This window comes from Telmatherina bonti (genome assembly GCF_933228915.1).
Source record: "Telmatherina bonti genome assembly, chromosome: 5".
Classification (NCBI taxonomy): Eukaryota; Metazoa; Chordata; class Actinopteri; order Atheriniformes; family Telmatherinidae; genus Telmatherina; species Telmatherina bonti.
In genome coordinates, this window is record NC_136623.1 from 7,803,629 (window position 1) to 7,817,730 (window position 14,102).

General features: G+C 39.1%; 1 protein-coding gene across 1 annotated transcript; it reads right to left on the bottom strand.

The window, feature by feature from the left end:
* Nucleotides 1-1,333: 1,333 nt before the first annotated feature.
* LOC306756467 (uncharacterized protein) lies at nt 1,334-11,508 on the bottom strand. The gene is made up of 4 exons (XM_079241197.1): nt 10,930-11,508; nt 5,527-5,793; nt 5,340-5,430; nt 1,334-2,208 (listed from the first exon to the last, which is right to left on the bottom strand). The coding sequence occupies exons 1-4, from the start codon at nt 11,315-11,317 to the stop codon at nt 1,791-1,793; spliced, it is 1,164 nt and encodes a 387-aa protein (XP_079097323.1). The 5' UTR covers nt 11,318-11,508; the 3' UTR covers nt 1,334-1,790.
* Nucleotides 11,509-14,102: the final 2,594 nt, after the last annotated feature.

Sequence of the window (14,102 nt, forward strand, 5' to 3'; positions counted from 1 at the left end):
CGTCAATCACTTGAAGTTTTTATTAAGTGAAGGGCCGATTAACTATTCAATTACTGTGATTCAGCACATTCTGATTCAATTATGATAATTAAATTTTTTTAATTATTATTTTTAAAATTTGATATTAAATCCATGACAATTTTTTTTAAATGAATCTGCATTTTATCTAGAATATTTCAGCCCAGATTTGAAGAGTCTATGTGTTGTAGTTTTTTGTCAGGACCTGGTCTAATGTGGTCCAGATGCCAAAAATGTCATAAAATGAGCCTTATTTGCATTTTCACAATTAGAATAAAGGTTTCACAAATATATTTTCTTGAATCTGCATAGTATGTGGATTATTTTAGTCCAGGTTTGAAGAGTCTAGCTATTGTAGATTTTTGTTATTGTTAGTTATTTTTGTTGCAGGAAGCTAGCTGTTAGCAAGAAGCTAGCAGTTAACAGGAAGCTAGCAGTTAGCAGAAAGCTAGCAGTTAGCAGAAAGCTCGCTGTAAGCAGGATGCTAGCAGTTAGCAAGAAGCTAGCAGTTAGCAGGAAGCTAGCTTTTAGCAGGAGGCTAGCAGTTAGCAGAAAGCTCGCTGTAAGCAGGATGCTAGCAGTTAGCAGGAGGCTAGCAGTTAGCAGGAAGCTAGCAGTTAGCAGAAGGCTAGGAGTTAGCAGAAAGCTAGCAGTTAGCAGAAAGCTCGCTGTAAGCAGGATGCTAGCAGTCAGCAGGAAGCTAGCAGTTAGCAGGAAGCAAGCTTTTAGCAGGATGCTAGCAGTCAGCAGGAAGCAAGCTTTTAGCAGGAAGCAAGCTTTTAGCAGGAGGCTAGCAGTTAGCAGGAAGCTAGCAGTTAGCAGAAGGCTAGGAATTAGCAGAAAGCTAGCAGTTAGCAGGAAGCTAGCAGTTAGCTGATAGCAGGAGGCTATGGCTCGCTAGCAATTAGCTGCTAGCAGGAAGCTAGCTGCTAGCCTTGCAGCTCCTGTTACTGAGTTTCAGATTTAAAGGCAGCATTTGCAAACATGTTAGTTTTAATAGACACGAGACCTGGACAAGATTTACTGCATATCAAAGAGGTTTAAAGCCAAAATAAAATAAAATAGTAAAACTAAAAACCTGTGACAACATCTCCATTCCAGCCAAGTTGGAGAAGCTTGTTGTTGTTAACTATTGCTCATACGTTTCCTGAAGATTCCAGAGAGAGAAATTAAAGACAACATGAAAAATGTTTGATATGTGTTGGATTTATTTATTTTTCTACATAAATATGTTAAAAACTTGAGCTAACAATACTAAATGGAGTATAAAGTGGTATTAAGTATCAACAGAGTGAGAAAAAAAAAATCTGCATTGGTGAGAAAAGAAGCCTGAAACTTCTGACAATAGTTTATTCAATAGTTTATCCAACCGTTGCACCCTGAACCGTAAGCAAATCGAAATGTAAGGTACCTAAAATGGCACACTTTTTAAATGTGACGTTATTTTTTAAGATCGTACTTAAGTTAAAGATAATTTATCCACCAACATGTTGATTAATTATCTTTAACTAATAACACAAACTGAACTGTATGACACGCAGGACTGTGTTGTGATCAGGACGCACTGATTGTTGCACGTTTGCACTGCGGAGCAGGAGAATCGCAGCAATGCGACTGCTGCAAACACACACATGGATCACTTTACTTTCAGACAAACACAAACACCATCGGTTTATAGACAGTAAAATATAAACTACATCCTAACATTTACAGTCAACGTGAAACAAAGTGAAATCTAAAACTGGAATGTTTAAAAAAGCAACTTTTCTCCATCAGCTGCACATTATTCCTCCACTGCTAGTGTGGGGCCCTTCCATGTTTGGCCCCTGTGTGGCTCCAGATGGGTGGTAGCTGTCCAGCAGGTGTCCGTATTGCACACCGTCAGTCTGATTGCGGGTGATTTTGCGAGCGTAGTACCTCCTGGACGCGGCTCTCCACGCCTCCCTCTGCGTGGTCTGGGATTCCGCGGGCAGCTCGGATACGAGCATCCGCCTCTTGTCCACCGAACAGCTCGGCTGGGAGTCCTGGTACGCCGGCATGTGGGTGAAGGGGATGGGGTGCGAAGGGTTCGCCTGCTGGCGGGCGATTTTTCGGGCGTAATACCGCCTGGACGCTGCTCTCCAGGCCGCTCTTTTCAGGCTCTGAGCCTCCTCCGTCAGATCAGACATCAGGACTCTTTTCTTCTTGCTCCTGCAGAAGAAAACAGATTAAAGCAGTGAAGGTGAAGTTTAATGAGGTTTTACTGGAAAATCAGGACACATTATACCATCATAATGACAGGAGAAGAACCAGTTAGAACTGGTAGATAGGGAACCACTGCAGAGTTCTGCATCTAGTGGTTCCCGCTTATCATCTGGGATTTATGATATAAAATCAGTTATTATGATGAGAGCCAATCCCTGCTGCTGGTGAATCGGACACTAGCTGTGTTTCCATTACATCCAAAACGTCGCAAAAACTAAATATCGCAATAAAAAAAAGACGCTAATGGAAAACTTCCATTTCGATAAAAGTCTCAAATACCGCAAAAGTTTTTACGCTCATGAGATGGTTTGCAGACATTTCGAAATAGAAATCTATCGCAAAAGTGTCATGGAAACCCTTTTTTTGCATTTACGTGTCCCTGAATGTGACATGGAGGGTCATGTGACCAATTCATCTCCAGTACAAACAGCAATTCAGATCGGGATGCACCGACACCAGTATTGGTACCAGTATGGGTATCGGCTCAATACCAAGCGTGTGTAGTTGGTATTAATAAAAGTGTACCGATACCACGACCGATACTACACTAGTCAAGCTAGCGCAGATGTGTTTGATGACATGCTTCGGACGTGTTTTAAGAGAAATAAATGCCATGATTAAAATGTGACATTTTTTGTTACACTAAAAGCCAGATCTTTGTTTCAAAACCACACATTTCTAGTTGTATTTTATGGAGAGAAATTTGTTTCTTTATTATCCGATCAAATAAGTAAGATTTGAAACCAAAAAATATTTTTGAGAACAAAAAATAAGTGAGAATCAAATTTTTCTTTGAAGGGATAGAAACAAATTAGGTTCCAATTAAAAAAAATATATATATTTGAGAAAGCATACTTCTCCAACTTCAATCAAAACTAATCATTGTTAGTAAAAAATTACAACCATTGTGCATAAAAATAAGTTCTCTTTACAGTTAAAAACATTTCGTTGCAACTTCTAAAGTTTTGGTTGCAAATTTAACTGCATCTGATGGGCGGGGCCTGCGCTGGTGACTGAGAGCAGAGTTTCTATTGGTTGGTTTCACCTGGCTCCGGCGCCAGCTACGCCTTCTGCATTTCACCCATTTCTCTCTTGCTTTTCCTGCTTGCAGGTAAGTTAATAGTCCTGTTGGTCTTGAAATCTATCCCAAAAGTTATCAATTGCACTAATTTGTTTCTATCGCACCCAAAAAAATTGATTCTCACATTTTTTTTGTTCTCAAAAATCATTTTTGGTTTCAAATCTAACTTATTTGATTGGATAATAAAGAAACAAATTTCTCTCCATAGTATTTAGGTAAAATGTTCCAAATGAGAATAAAACTTGTTGAAATTGTTAGATCTGTAATGTTATTATATTTGTATTGGTGAGGTAACTTTAGAAAGGATGGATCATTTATTACAACGTGATGAAATCTGACAGTTATAACAGCAATAATAATCATAGTCACAATAATGTTCACATAAACACATTTGGTATCGGCAAATATCGGCATAGAAAGATATTCATATTTCAGATATCTGTATCGGATCTGAACGCCCAAAAAGTGGATCGGTGCATCCATAATTTAAGATTTTTAGAAAAGAAAATGAGGCATAGAAGCTTTGAAAAGTCTCAACAAATCCTCCACAGCAAGTAGAAAATCACACGATGACGCTATGTGGCTACTTCGCCAAACTTTACTACACTTCTCGTAAAATCTCGCCTGGTTTGCTGAGGCAAAGGCGCTGAACACTGTTCAACGGAAACACCTCCACATCGCAGCTGTTGCTTGTCAAAACTTACAAATAAGGCTTTTATTTTGTGAAGAAACAAGAGATGAGACGTTTGAAATGGAAGCACCGAAGCCTGTTTCCTTCAAATGAGACGGACTTGGTCAAAACTCTGCATTGAAGCCTGTATGAAAGCTCTGCCGTCACGTGACCAAGGACATGTGACTCTTCATGCGCCCATTTGACGTCACTGATTCAAAGCGTTGGCGGTACTGGTGCCATGTTATCTATTGAAACAAGAAACGCCCGGCGTTCCCTCCTGCTCGCCGCTTTACAAGCTAAGAGAGCATTAAGATGGAGAGAGAAAACTTGGAGACATGGAGACTTCTACTGGAAGAAAACGATCCCATGTATGGGAAAACTTCCACCTTGTGCCACTCACAAAAGGAGGAGAATAATAATATGGCAAAAGATGAAATAGTATTAGATTACATGTAATACTTAGTAATGTAGTATTATATTTAGCATTATATGGTCCTGCTAAATATCTCTCTGTGACACTGGCTAGGATAACTGACAACAGAAGATTGGTTCATATTAAAATATAAAATATCATGATGTTCAGGGTGTTGCTGACGGATGAGGCTGTTCTATCATTCTGAAATCAGGAAAAAGCATAAGATTATTCTATAAAATTCCCACTAAGATGCATAGGCACGTCTCCCAAACTGTCACATATCCCAATAAACTAAACTTGACATACCTGTCTGTCATCTTGTATCAGAACACACACTTTGTATCTAACTCATGTTAGAAAATCTAATGAATCCCAGGACAACACATTGAGTCTTAACACAGTGAGGAGACAGAATATTACAACACTTATAGAGGTAACAACCCCTCAGAATAAAGACCGCTGTAAGACTGAACCGTTTGTGTCAGAAGTTAAAGCAAGTTGGAGAAACTATTAGACCTGTGCCTGTAATTCCTACAGCTGACCACCAGGTGTCACTGCTACGGTCTGTTTTATAAGGCTTTGAAGCTTTGACTCTTTTCTCAGTTCAATCAAATCGAAGCTTTAAAAGCTTCGCAAGGCTTCATCGATCCATCTCTAGAAATGTAACAAAAACGCAGCGGGTGTTTACTGCAGTTACGACTGCAGGATTCCCGAAGCGAGCCTTCCTGCTCCGTGGCGTCCTGCGTCTCCACCCTCAGGCGGTGTGGCGGCATGTGTAAACGGGCTGACAGATCGGATGAAGGAGATGCGGCGCGTTGCGGAGTCCTTGAAGCTTTTGGACGCCTGATGTCTGAACGTCTGAAATGTGTCGATCCACGATGAGCTCCCAGTTCCAGACTGGAACTCACCCCTGCTGCTGATCCTCCATCATGTGAAGAGCGCTCAGCTCCGCATGACGCGTCTCCCTCATCTTCATCCTCTCGCTGTTCTCCAGTCTTTCTGCAGATGTTGGAGAGGAGCAGACATTTTGTTCGTCACACCGTCCAGGACAACCAGGAAGCTCCGACAACCAGCAAAAAAAAAATCCCAGCTTACTTCTCTGACTGGGACTCCCTGCTCCCATCTGCTGCTCCTCACTCATCTCCCACTTGATCAAAACGGCGTCGATGTCGCACGGCTCCTCCTTGACGACGAGGCTGCTGGGAGATGACGGCAAGTTTCCGGACGACTCCGCGGCGCCCGGACCCTCCGGGGAGCGGGAGGTGCAGGTCTGATCGGAACCCATGTTGCTGGGGGACGACAGAATAGCCGACTCGTGGCTGAGGGAGGAGACGTGAGAGGGGGGTCGAGCAAATACGCCCACTGTGGAGAGAGAAAACATCGCAAAAGCCATTTATTCCTCTGGAAATAAACACGTTGCCTGTATTTAAACATGTCCGGTAGCTTCTGTCACACCAATAAATGTACGATTTATCCTGACATACGTTACAAAATCCTTACAACCCCCTAAACTTTCTACTCTTCGATCATATCGTCCTGTTTCATGTTAAACATAAAAGCCACGATGATTTCAACATATTTCACTGAACTTTAAAACGGTGTGGACTCAGGTTTGGCGATACATGGAAATGATAAAAAGCAGCCATGCTTTCACAGTTCTGACGTTTTATTTTATTTATTATCTATATTTATTAGATCAGGGGTGCCCAAAGTGGGGCCAAAAAATCAGCCCGCCAACACTTTGCTTTTGGCCCTTGAGTCACTGTTTATATTAATGCCCTACAGAGGTTGATGAAAAGACACTTTCAGTGTCATGAACCCAAATCAGACCAGACTCAGAGGGACCCTGAGTGACCCTAACAGTGAGCCAGGTGCAACCCAACATGGAGAGACTGGTGATGTCCAAACATCAACTTCATGTTTTCCAACAACAACTCGCCTTGTTCCACATGAACTTTTTCTGGTTGTTGACACGTTGCACTTGGTTAAAGTTTAGTGTCTGGAATTATTGTTTCTAGTCCCTCGAACTATGGCGTCATTGTTCTATTGCTATATTGATGTTTTGTGTGACATTTTATTTGCCCAGATGGGAAAAAAATACACTGTATTTGCTATTGAGCAATAATTCTAACTTTGTACATTTTCTTGTGTTTCATCCCTAAAGCTGCAGCGTTTGGCTCACTGGGTTTTCAGTTTGGCCCTTTGGAGGCAAAAGTTTGGGCACCACCGCTTTAGATCTTAGAAATGTAAAATGAGATGGTGGAGAGGCCATTTAAGAGTTTTTGTTTTCTTTTGTGAGAAATGGCTGTTATGGAAGTTAAATTATTTTTGGATTATATTTTTTGTATATTAGGTTATATTACACAGATAGATTTTTATTTAAAGTTTGTTATTAGCGTTTTGATCAGTGTAAAAACAGTGAGGGAAGACAGGAAGTTTGTCACGTCTGGGGGTGGTGTGTGTTTTTTTTGGTTGGAAATCAGTGTCAGGTGGTGCGAGACAGGATGAAAAGATTGTTTGATCACTTTCAGGCGTTTCGTTTTGTTGGTTTTTGTTAACTGGAACAAATATATAACAATCCACCTTTATTCTATGTTTTTGTTTAAAGAAAAATAAATTATTTGTAATTTTCTAAATCCTTTCCTTTTTTTTATTTGGATCTTTGGAAGTGCGTACAAAAATCGGACAGTCCACCGCCTTTAAAAGAAACGTGGAAAAGGCTGCTACAGATGGTATAAATGGATCCATATGAACATGAAATTGTGACATTTACGGCCCGTAAGAAGAGTATTTGCCGCTTTGCAAAAGATTTAACTTGAAAAATTAACACTTGGGTTTCAACTTCCTGTCTGGATCAGCTCAAGTGGCGGCAGAGAAAAGGAAGGGAGCGTGAACGGGTCGAGAGAAAAGCTCCTGAGCAAGGACAACGCAAGTTTCTCCTTCAAGTGTTTCACATGACACTGCAGGTAAGTAACGGGGGGTCAAAGTGTGAGAGATCAACGTGTAAACTCCTTCCGAACGTGTTTCAACGCTGCGTTTTCCTTCCCACCGGGCCTTCCATCATATTTAAATGTCTCCATGTAGCGACCATTAAGCTGATCTCAGATCAGATCCTCCCATACGGCCTCCTGCCGTCGTTTCATTAAAAACCAAACATCCCAACTTTTCCATTTTTCACCTCTTCACAACATTTCCCGCTGAAATGACCAGTGATGCAGAAGCCTGTACAGAGACTGTACAAAGACTCCTTCAAGCTTGATCTGACCTTCAATGATGGATGGAAATCCACCGTAACCGATGCAGATCAAACTTATTTAGCTGATCCATTCTGGGTCAATAAAGGTAATGCAAACAAATATAAAGCAACAAAGGACTTCTCAGGTTTATTCACCGCTTTCATACCTCAAAGTGGGTCCAATTCAACCCAAACGGCGTGCAAGACTGAAGCCTAAATGTTTCCTTTAATGTGATACACAGTAAGACTGCTCGATTATGACAAAATTATAATCATGATTATTTTGACTGAAATCGAGATCTGGATTATTTAACACAATTATCCAGTATTTATAAACAACGCTGCGCGTTGTGGTGTTCTAGACTCCGTGTCGTGCATTATAACCGTCTAATGCACGGTCTGAGTTGTTTAATCTGCTTTTACCGCTTATATAGGAACTATTTTACGTTGGCCTGGATGTACGTTTTATACCAAACAACCGCTGTCAGGCTGCAGCGCGTTTCTCTCATTCACCTGTTAAAAGACGGCTGATCTGAACCAGCTGGTTAACGCGTTGCTAACTTCCCGTAACGAAGGGATATTACAGTGTTTAATTGGCCGAGCTATGTATAGGAAAATATTGCAGCCAGTTGTCACTGACAATGGTATAAACTATGTTTAGGTGAACTTCCACAACCTACTGCAGTTATTCTACATGGACCTGCAGCCGGAGCCGACTGAGACTGGCCGCCTGGGAGTGCTTTAGGACGGGAGAGGCTCCCGCTGCTCCTTCCTTACAGTAACTGCAGAACAATATGTGCCTTCAAGTCAGTCGCCAAAACACCAGAAAAGTCTCTAATAACTCCAGTAAAAGCTGTTAGATTTGTCGCTTTTCACAAAAAAAGTCTCCAGATTTAGTGAGAAAGTCTCCAAGTTGGCAACAGTGTCTGAATGAAAGCAAAGCGGCTGTGGGAGGAGTTTACAGCACAGCGCTGCAACGCCAGAGACGCTCGATTAGCAGCTGAAGACAGCAGGAGAGGAAACTGCAGAGAGAAAAATAATCACAACCTTTTATTTTTATCATCGTTGGAAACCCAGATCGTAGTTGAGATCAAAATCTGATTCATCGCCCAGATCTAACACACTATGATGGGAGTATTTTGTGTCCCTTTAAGAGGTTTTTCTCCTCTCTGACTGGCAGGTCGCCGCAGTATGCAGAATCCCCCCCCCCTTTATACAACCTGGAGCCAAATCATTTCAGTTAAAATCTCTGACGATGGCGTCTCGCTGGCAGAAAGTTCTGATGGAAATCGCACACAGATCTTCAAACTGGTAACCATTGAGATGCTTGTCGACTCGGAGCACTTGGTCGTCATCGTCACGTACTGTGTCGCGTACCGATCTGCGCAGACGCACACACACGTGTGTGTAATGTTTTGCACCTTTATTTTTCGTTCAAACTTTCACATTTTTGTTAAAAAAAAGAGAAGTAGTTAATTTTCTCCATGGCAACAACCGAGTCAGTTCTTAGACACGGCTGGTTTGGGAATCTCGCTGTGAAATCAAAAGCAAAGATTCTTAATCTTGATAAGACTGCAGGCAATATCCTGCCCCCCCCCCCCCCCCCCCCCCCTATCCCCGGGACCTGCTGGAGCAGGCCACATGCAGGCATGCAGGGAGCAACTTATCAGATGACAAACATGTTTTGCACCATGAATACAAACCATGAAGTCAGGGAGGTGCACAGAGATGGAAAAGTGGGACGAGGGATGTCGGTGGGTATGAGGTGGAGAATACCACACAGGCAGATTTATTTCCTTATCTTTAATTAAATAGTTTAGGACTTTTTGTGTAATTGTAGCTGCGATACGGACTGCATCGTGGTGAGCTGGGTGTCAGCTTCTTTCTCCAAGATAAATAAAGTCACACTGACTTCAGCTTGACAGCACTGATAAAAAAAAAAATCTGAAATTTATTTGCTGAATGTAATTAGTTTTTTTTTTTTATTTCGAACAAATGAAAGAAAATAAGAAAAATATACAACATACCTGTACATACATATGTACAGAAATACATGTGTGTATACATACATATATATATATATATATATATATATATATATATATATACACACACACACACACACACACACACAAACACACACTAGGGGTAGGAAAATCGAATAGAAAAATAAAATATAGAATAATCAAAGATTTTAAAACGATTTTTGTTTTTTAAAAAAATGTTTTATTTAAATAAATAAAAACAATCCATTGCAAAATTTTTGTTATTTTTGATTGTTTTTATTGATCTTTTGTACTTGTCTTCTTGGGCATTATACCAGCAGAATGATGGTCTGGCTGCTGTGTTATTTTTTCTTAATTTAAATCAGATTTTTTTTTGTTTGTTTTTAATCTACAAAAATCAGTAATAAAGAAGAATAGTGAAAATCGCAATTTAAATCAAATCGGCACCCTAAAAAAACCGGAATCGAATCGGGACAAAGGCATATCGTCACAGCACTGATACATACATACAAATTAAGAAAATAATAATAATCACAAATATTAATAACAATAATAAAAATAATTCCTCATCAATTTGATAATTAAATAAGTTCGTGAGATAAAAGGACTTGGAAAAAGGAGTGGGAAGAAGTGTCCTCTCCAGTCCGGTCCAGCAGTAGAAACTTTGTAATAGACACAATTATGCAAAATAAATAGAAAAATAAAATAAAAATCCAGAATATCAAGGGGAGCACTATATCTATGATGCTTCCCTACAATACTTAGACTCTTCAAACCTGGACCAAAATATTACACATACTATGCAGATTCATGAATACAAAGTGTCTGATTTGTGAAACTTTTATTCTATTTGTAAAAATGCAAATAAGGCTCATTTTATGACATTTTTGACATCTGGACCACATTAGACCAGGTCTTGACAAAAATCTACAATACTTAAGACTATTTCAGTCCAGATTTGAAGAGTTTAAGTGTTGTAGTTTTTGTCAGGACTTAGTCTAATGTGATGTAGTTCAAGAAAAAAATCAGTGAAATAGCCCTTTACACAAATTGGAAAGCTGCGAATCAGAAGCTAACTTCAGCCTCGTTAGGCTATACATGTTTATAAATACTTCTACCGAGCCCCAGTTTGGGAAGCACTTATCCAAGCAAAATGCTTCAGTACCACTAAAGCAGGGGTTCTTAAGTGGTTTAGTCAGAAAATGAGCCCTAAATGTGTGCTGGAAGCAGCGGGGTGTGGTGCATCTGTCTACCCACCAGACAGCATCATGTCACAGTCCTGCGCTGCTGCAGACATTTCCGGGTCAAGGCAGCCTGCTTCCAGCCCGCTCTGCTCGCCTTGCTCAAGGTTACCTGAGCTCCGGGATCTACCTGGGTCGGGCTCATGTTCGAACAAGCCGCACGTGCACCCCTGGCATCGCAGGACCTGCATCTCGTGCTCGACCTCCGTCAGCCTGTTCTCCAGGCGCTGGATCTCTTTGTCCCTGTCGGCCACCGTCCGCTGGAAGTCATGAGTCCTGGCGCTGTTTACTCCGAACAACACGTTCAGGATGGAGTCTATCGCTAGCCGGATGGCGTTTTCCACCACCGCGGCCTCCTCGTCACGCAGGTGTGGGTACACACTTTTGTTTTTCACCAGATTCATGTCTGGGGGGGGAAGGGGGAAAAAAAGCGATTTGTGGATTTTAGCAAAGCGAGGAGATACAGCGGCGATGTTAGGCGACCAAACGCACACAACCGTCCCCGGAAAATAGCGTTAAACACGCGGATTTAAACGTTTTTAGTCGCGTTAAACGATCGACATTAAACAGGAAATACAGACTCGCATTAAGGAAACAGTCGGTCGGTCCACCGCAACCTGCAAACGGGGAAGAAGAACACTTCTTCACTTTTACAGCGGATGTCAGGTTGGAGTCCACAGCGCCCCCTAGTGGCACAATATATGTATGCATCTATCTATCCATTTATCTATCTATATATCAAAATCTATATATGTCTATATTTATATCTATATCTACAACTATATATATATATATATATATATATATATATATATATATATATATATATATATATATATATATATATATATATATATTTGCAATCCAGCGGTGGGGTCTATGCCATTGTCTGACATAGGAGCCAAAATTCCTGGTGGCGCCCTTGTGTGTGTGTTATATATATATATATATATATATATATATATATATATATATATATATATATATGTATATATATATAATACATACTTTTTTAAAAAGGTTGTCATAAAATATAGTAGTAATATAAACTGATAAACAATTTATATTAAAATAACATAGATGTATGCACTGTGATTTAACCCTTTGTAGTGCACTCAAAGAAATACCTTGAAATTAGAAATTTTAACCTAAAATTGTCCTTCTGGTATGAACCAAGACTTCCATTATGTTGTTACATTAACAACAACAACAACAAAAAAAAACAGTTGAAGCTGAATATGAAAGGATACAAAGTGATCAAAATTTGCAATCCAGCGGTGGGGTCTATGCCATTGTCTGACATAGGAGCCAAAATTCCTGGTGGCGCCCTTGTGTGTGTGTTATATATATATATATATATAACACACACACAAGCTTTTTAAAAAAGTATGTATTATTCTTATGAAGGTTTAATGATTTTCTTGTACATCTGTACATCTCTTTGGGCCCCTATCAAGTCGTGGGGCCCTTAGAATCCTATTAACCCCTTATTAACCCCTATATATATATATATATATATATATATATATATATATATATATATATATATATACACATACATACAGTTGTGTTCATATTTACTCATACCCTTTCATTAGAGAAGGAAAAAAGCAGCTGCTAGTCAAATAAGCTAATTGACTAAGTAATAATGCATTTTATTTATTACTACTAAGTAATAATAAATAAAAATTTCATGAATATCATATTTTCTAATTCTGGTTCAATGGAATTTAAAAAAAAAAAAAAGCAAACAAATAAGATAATTTGTTACATACTACATCACTTATCAACTAATATTTAGTTGAACAATCCTTTAATTTTTCCGCTCCAGTCAGGTGTTTTCTGTTCCTCTCAGTCAGACTTCTGCACCTGTTGACAGGTATTTTGTCCCACTGTTCAACAGAAACATTTGTTTGGTTGTTTTTTCTTTCTTCAACTCAATTAAATAAAAAAGAAAAAGTGTCTTATATTACTAAATTATATTTTTGCAGATTTTTACTTATTGTTCCTTTTTTAAGTCTCCAGTTATTTGAGTGACTGTTGTTGAGTACTGTTCAGCCTTTTCGTTAATGAAAGGGAATGAATACACAACTGTGTGTGTGTGTGTGTGTGTGTGTGTGTGTGTGTGTGTGTGTGTATATATATATATATATATATATATATATATATATATATATATATATATATATATATGTATATATATATATATATATATATATATATATATATGTATGTATATATTTGCAACAAAAAAATCAGTTTAAACACATTATATGCTCTTTCAAGTTTTTTTGGTTGAATAAAGGCTTAAGAGGATTTGCAAATCATTGTATTCTGCTTTGGATCTGGGTTGTATTGTAATACAACAAATTTAAAAAGTAGATAAAAAATCTTTGAGACAAGCAGTTAATCCTCCCAGTACAGCTGTGCTTTACTAATAATTTAACATGGATCGGTTATTTAAATGATCCCTGCATGTTATTTCCTTCTGTTGTCGTCTACAGGATCATAAATAATTTATCATCCAGCTTTTGTAATGACAACAAACAACTTTCTGTAACACTACTGTTCTGTTTATTTATCACTTGTATGTGCTGCACTTACTGAAAGTAAACGAGCTGCAGGCTGTTGACGAGGGGTGAATATTGTCTGTAAATAAATAAGGAGTGTGAACTTTTTGAATCAATAAAGAAGAAATATTCAAAGTTTTTGGTTCAGTTTACTGAACCTATTGCATAAGATATTTTATTGTTATTAAATAATGCAGTGTATTTCCTGCCACAGAAGGATATTTAAAATGCTGTTTCAAACAGACAGTTCGTCCCTTTAAACAACAGTCATCATATAAATGTTTTAACATTGCTTATTACAAAAATCTAAAGACAAGGAAATACTTACTGGCGATTAAAAGTGATATCAAAATACTGATACGATTGAAAGGATATGTGAAAAATTCATGGTTATAGAGAAGAAGAAAAGCAAACAGAACAAGTCTCAGAGGAAAAGAGACTGAAAGTGTCACAGATTAAACCCGAACACACACTGATAACGGTGAATTCAGGGAGTGTTTCTGCTCTGAAGCAACACACATTCTGTACAGAAACGCTACGCTGTGCAGATGGGTTTCACTCTATCACGTTGGCAAACATGTCATCCACGCAGTAACTCCTCATGCTTCCCATCGCCTCC

Bases quoted from the DNA above. Each gene is read 5' to 3' on its own strand.
- LOC306756467 (XM_079241197.1), bottom strand. From the start codon at position 11,317: ATGAATCTGGTGAAAAACAAAAGTGTGTACCCACACCTGCGTGACGAG. The intron at 5,431-5,526 runs GTAAGCTGGGAT...CAACATCTGCAG, and splicing joins AGGGAGTCCCAGTCAGAGAA to AAAGACTGGAGAACAGCGAG. The intron at 2,209-5,339 runs GTGAGTTCCAGT...TTTCTTCTGCAG, and splicing joins ATGGAGGATCAGCAGCAGGG to GAGCAAGAAGAAAAGAGTCC.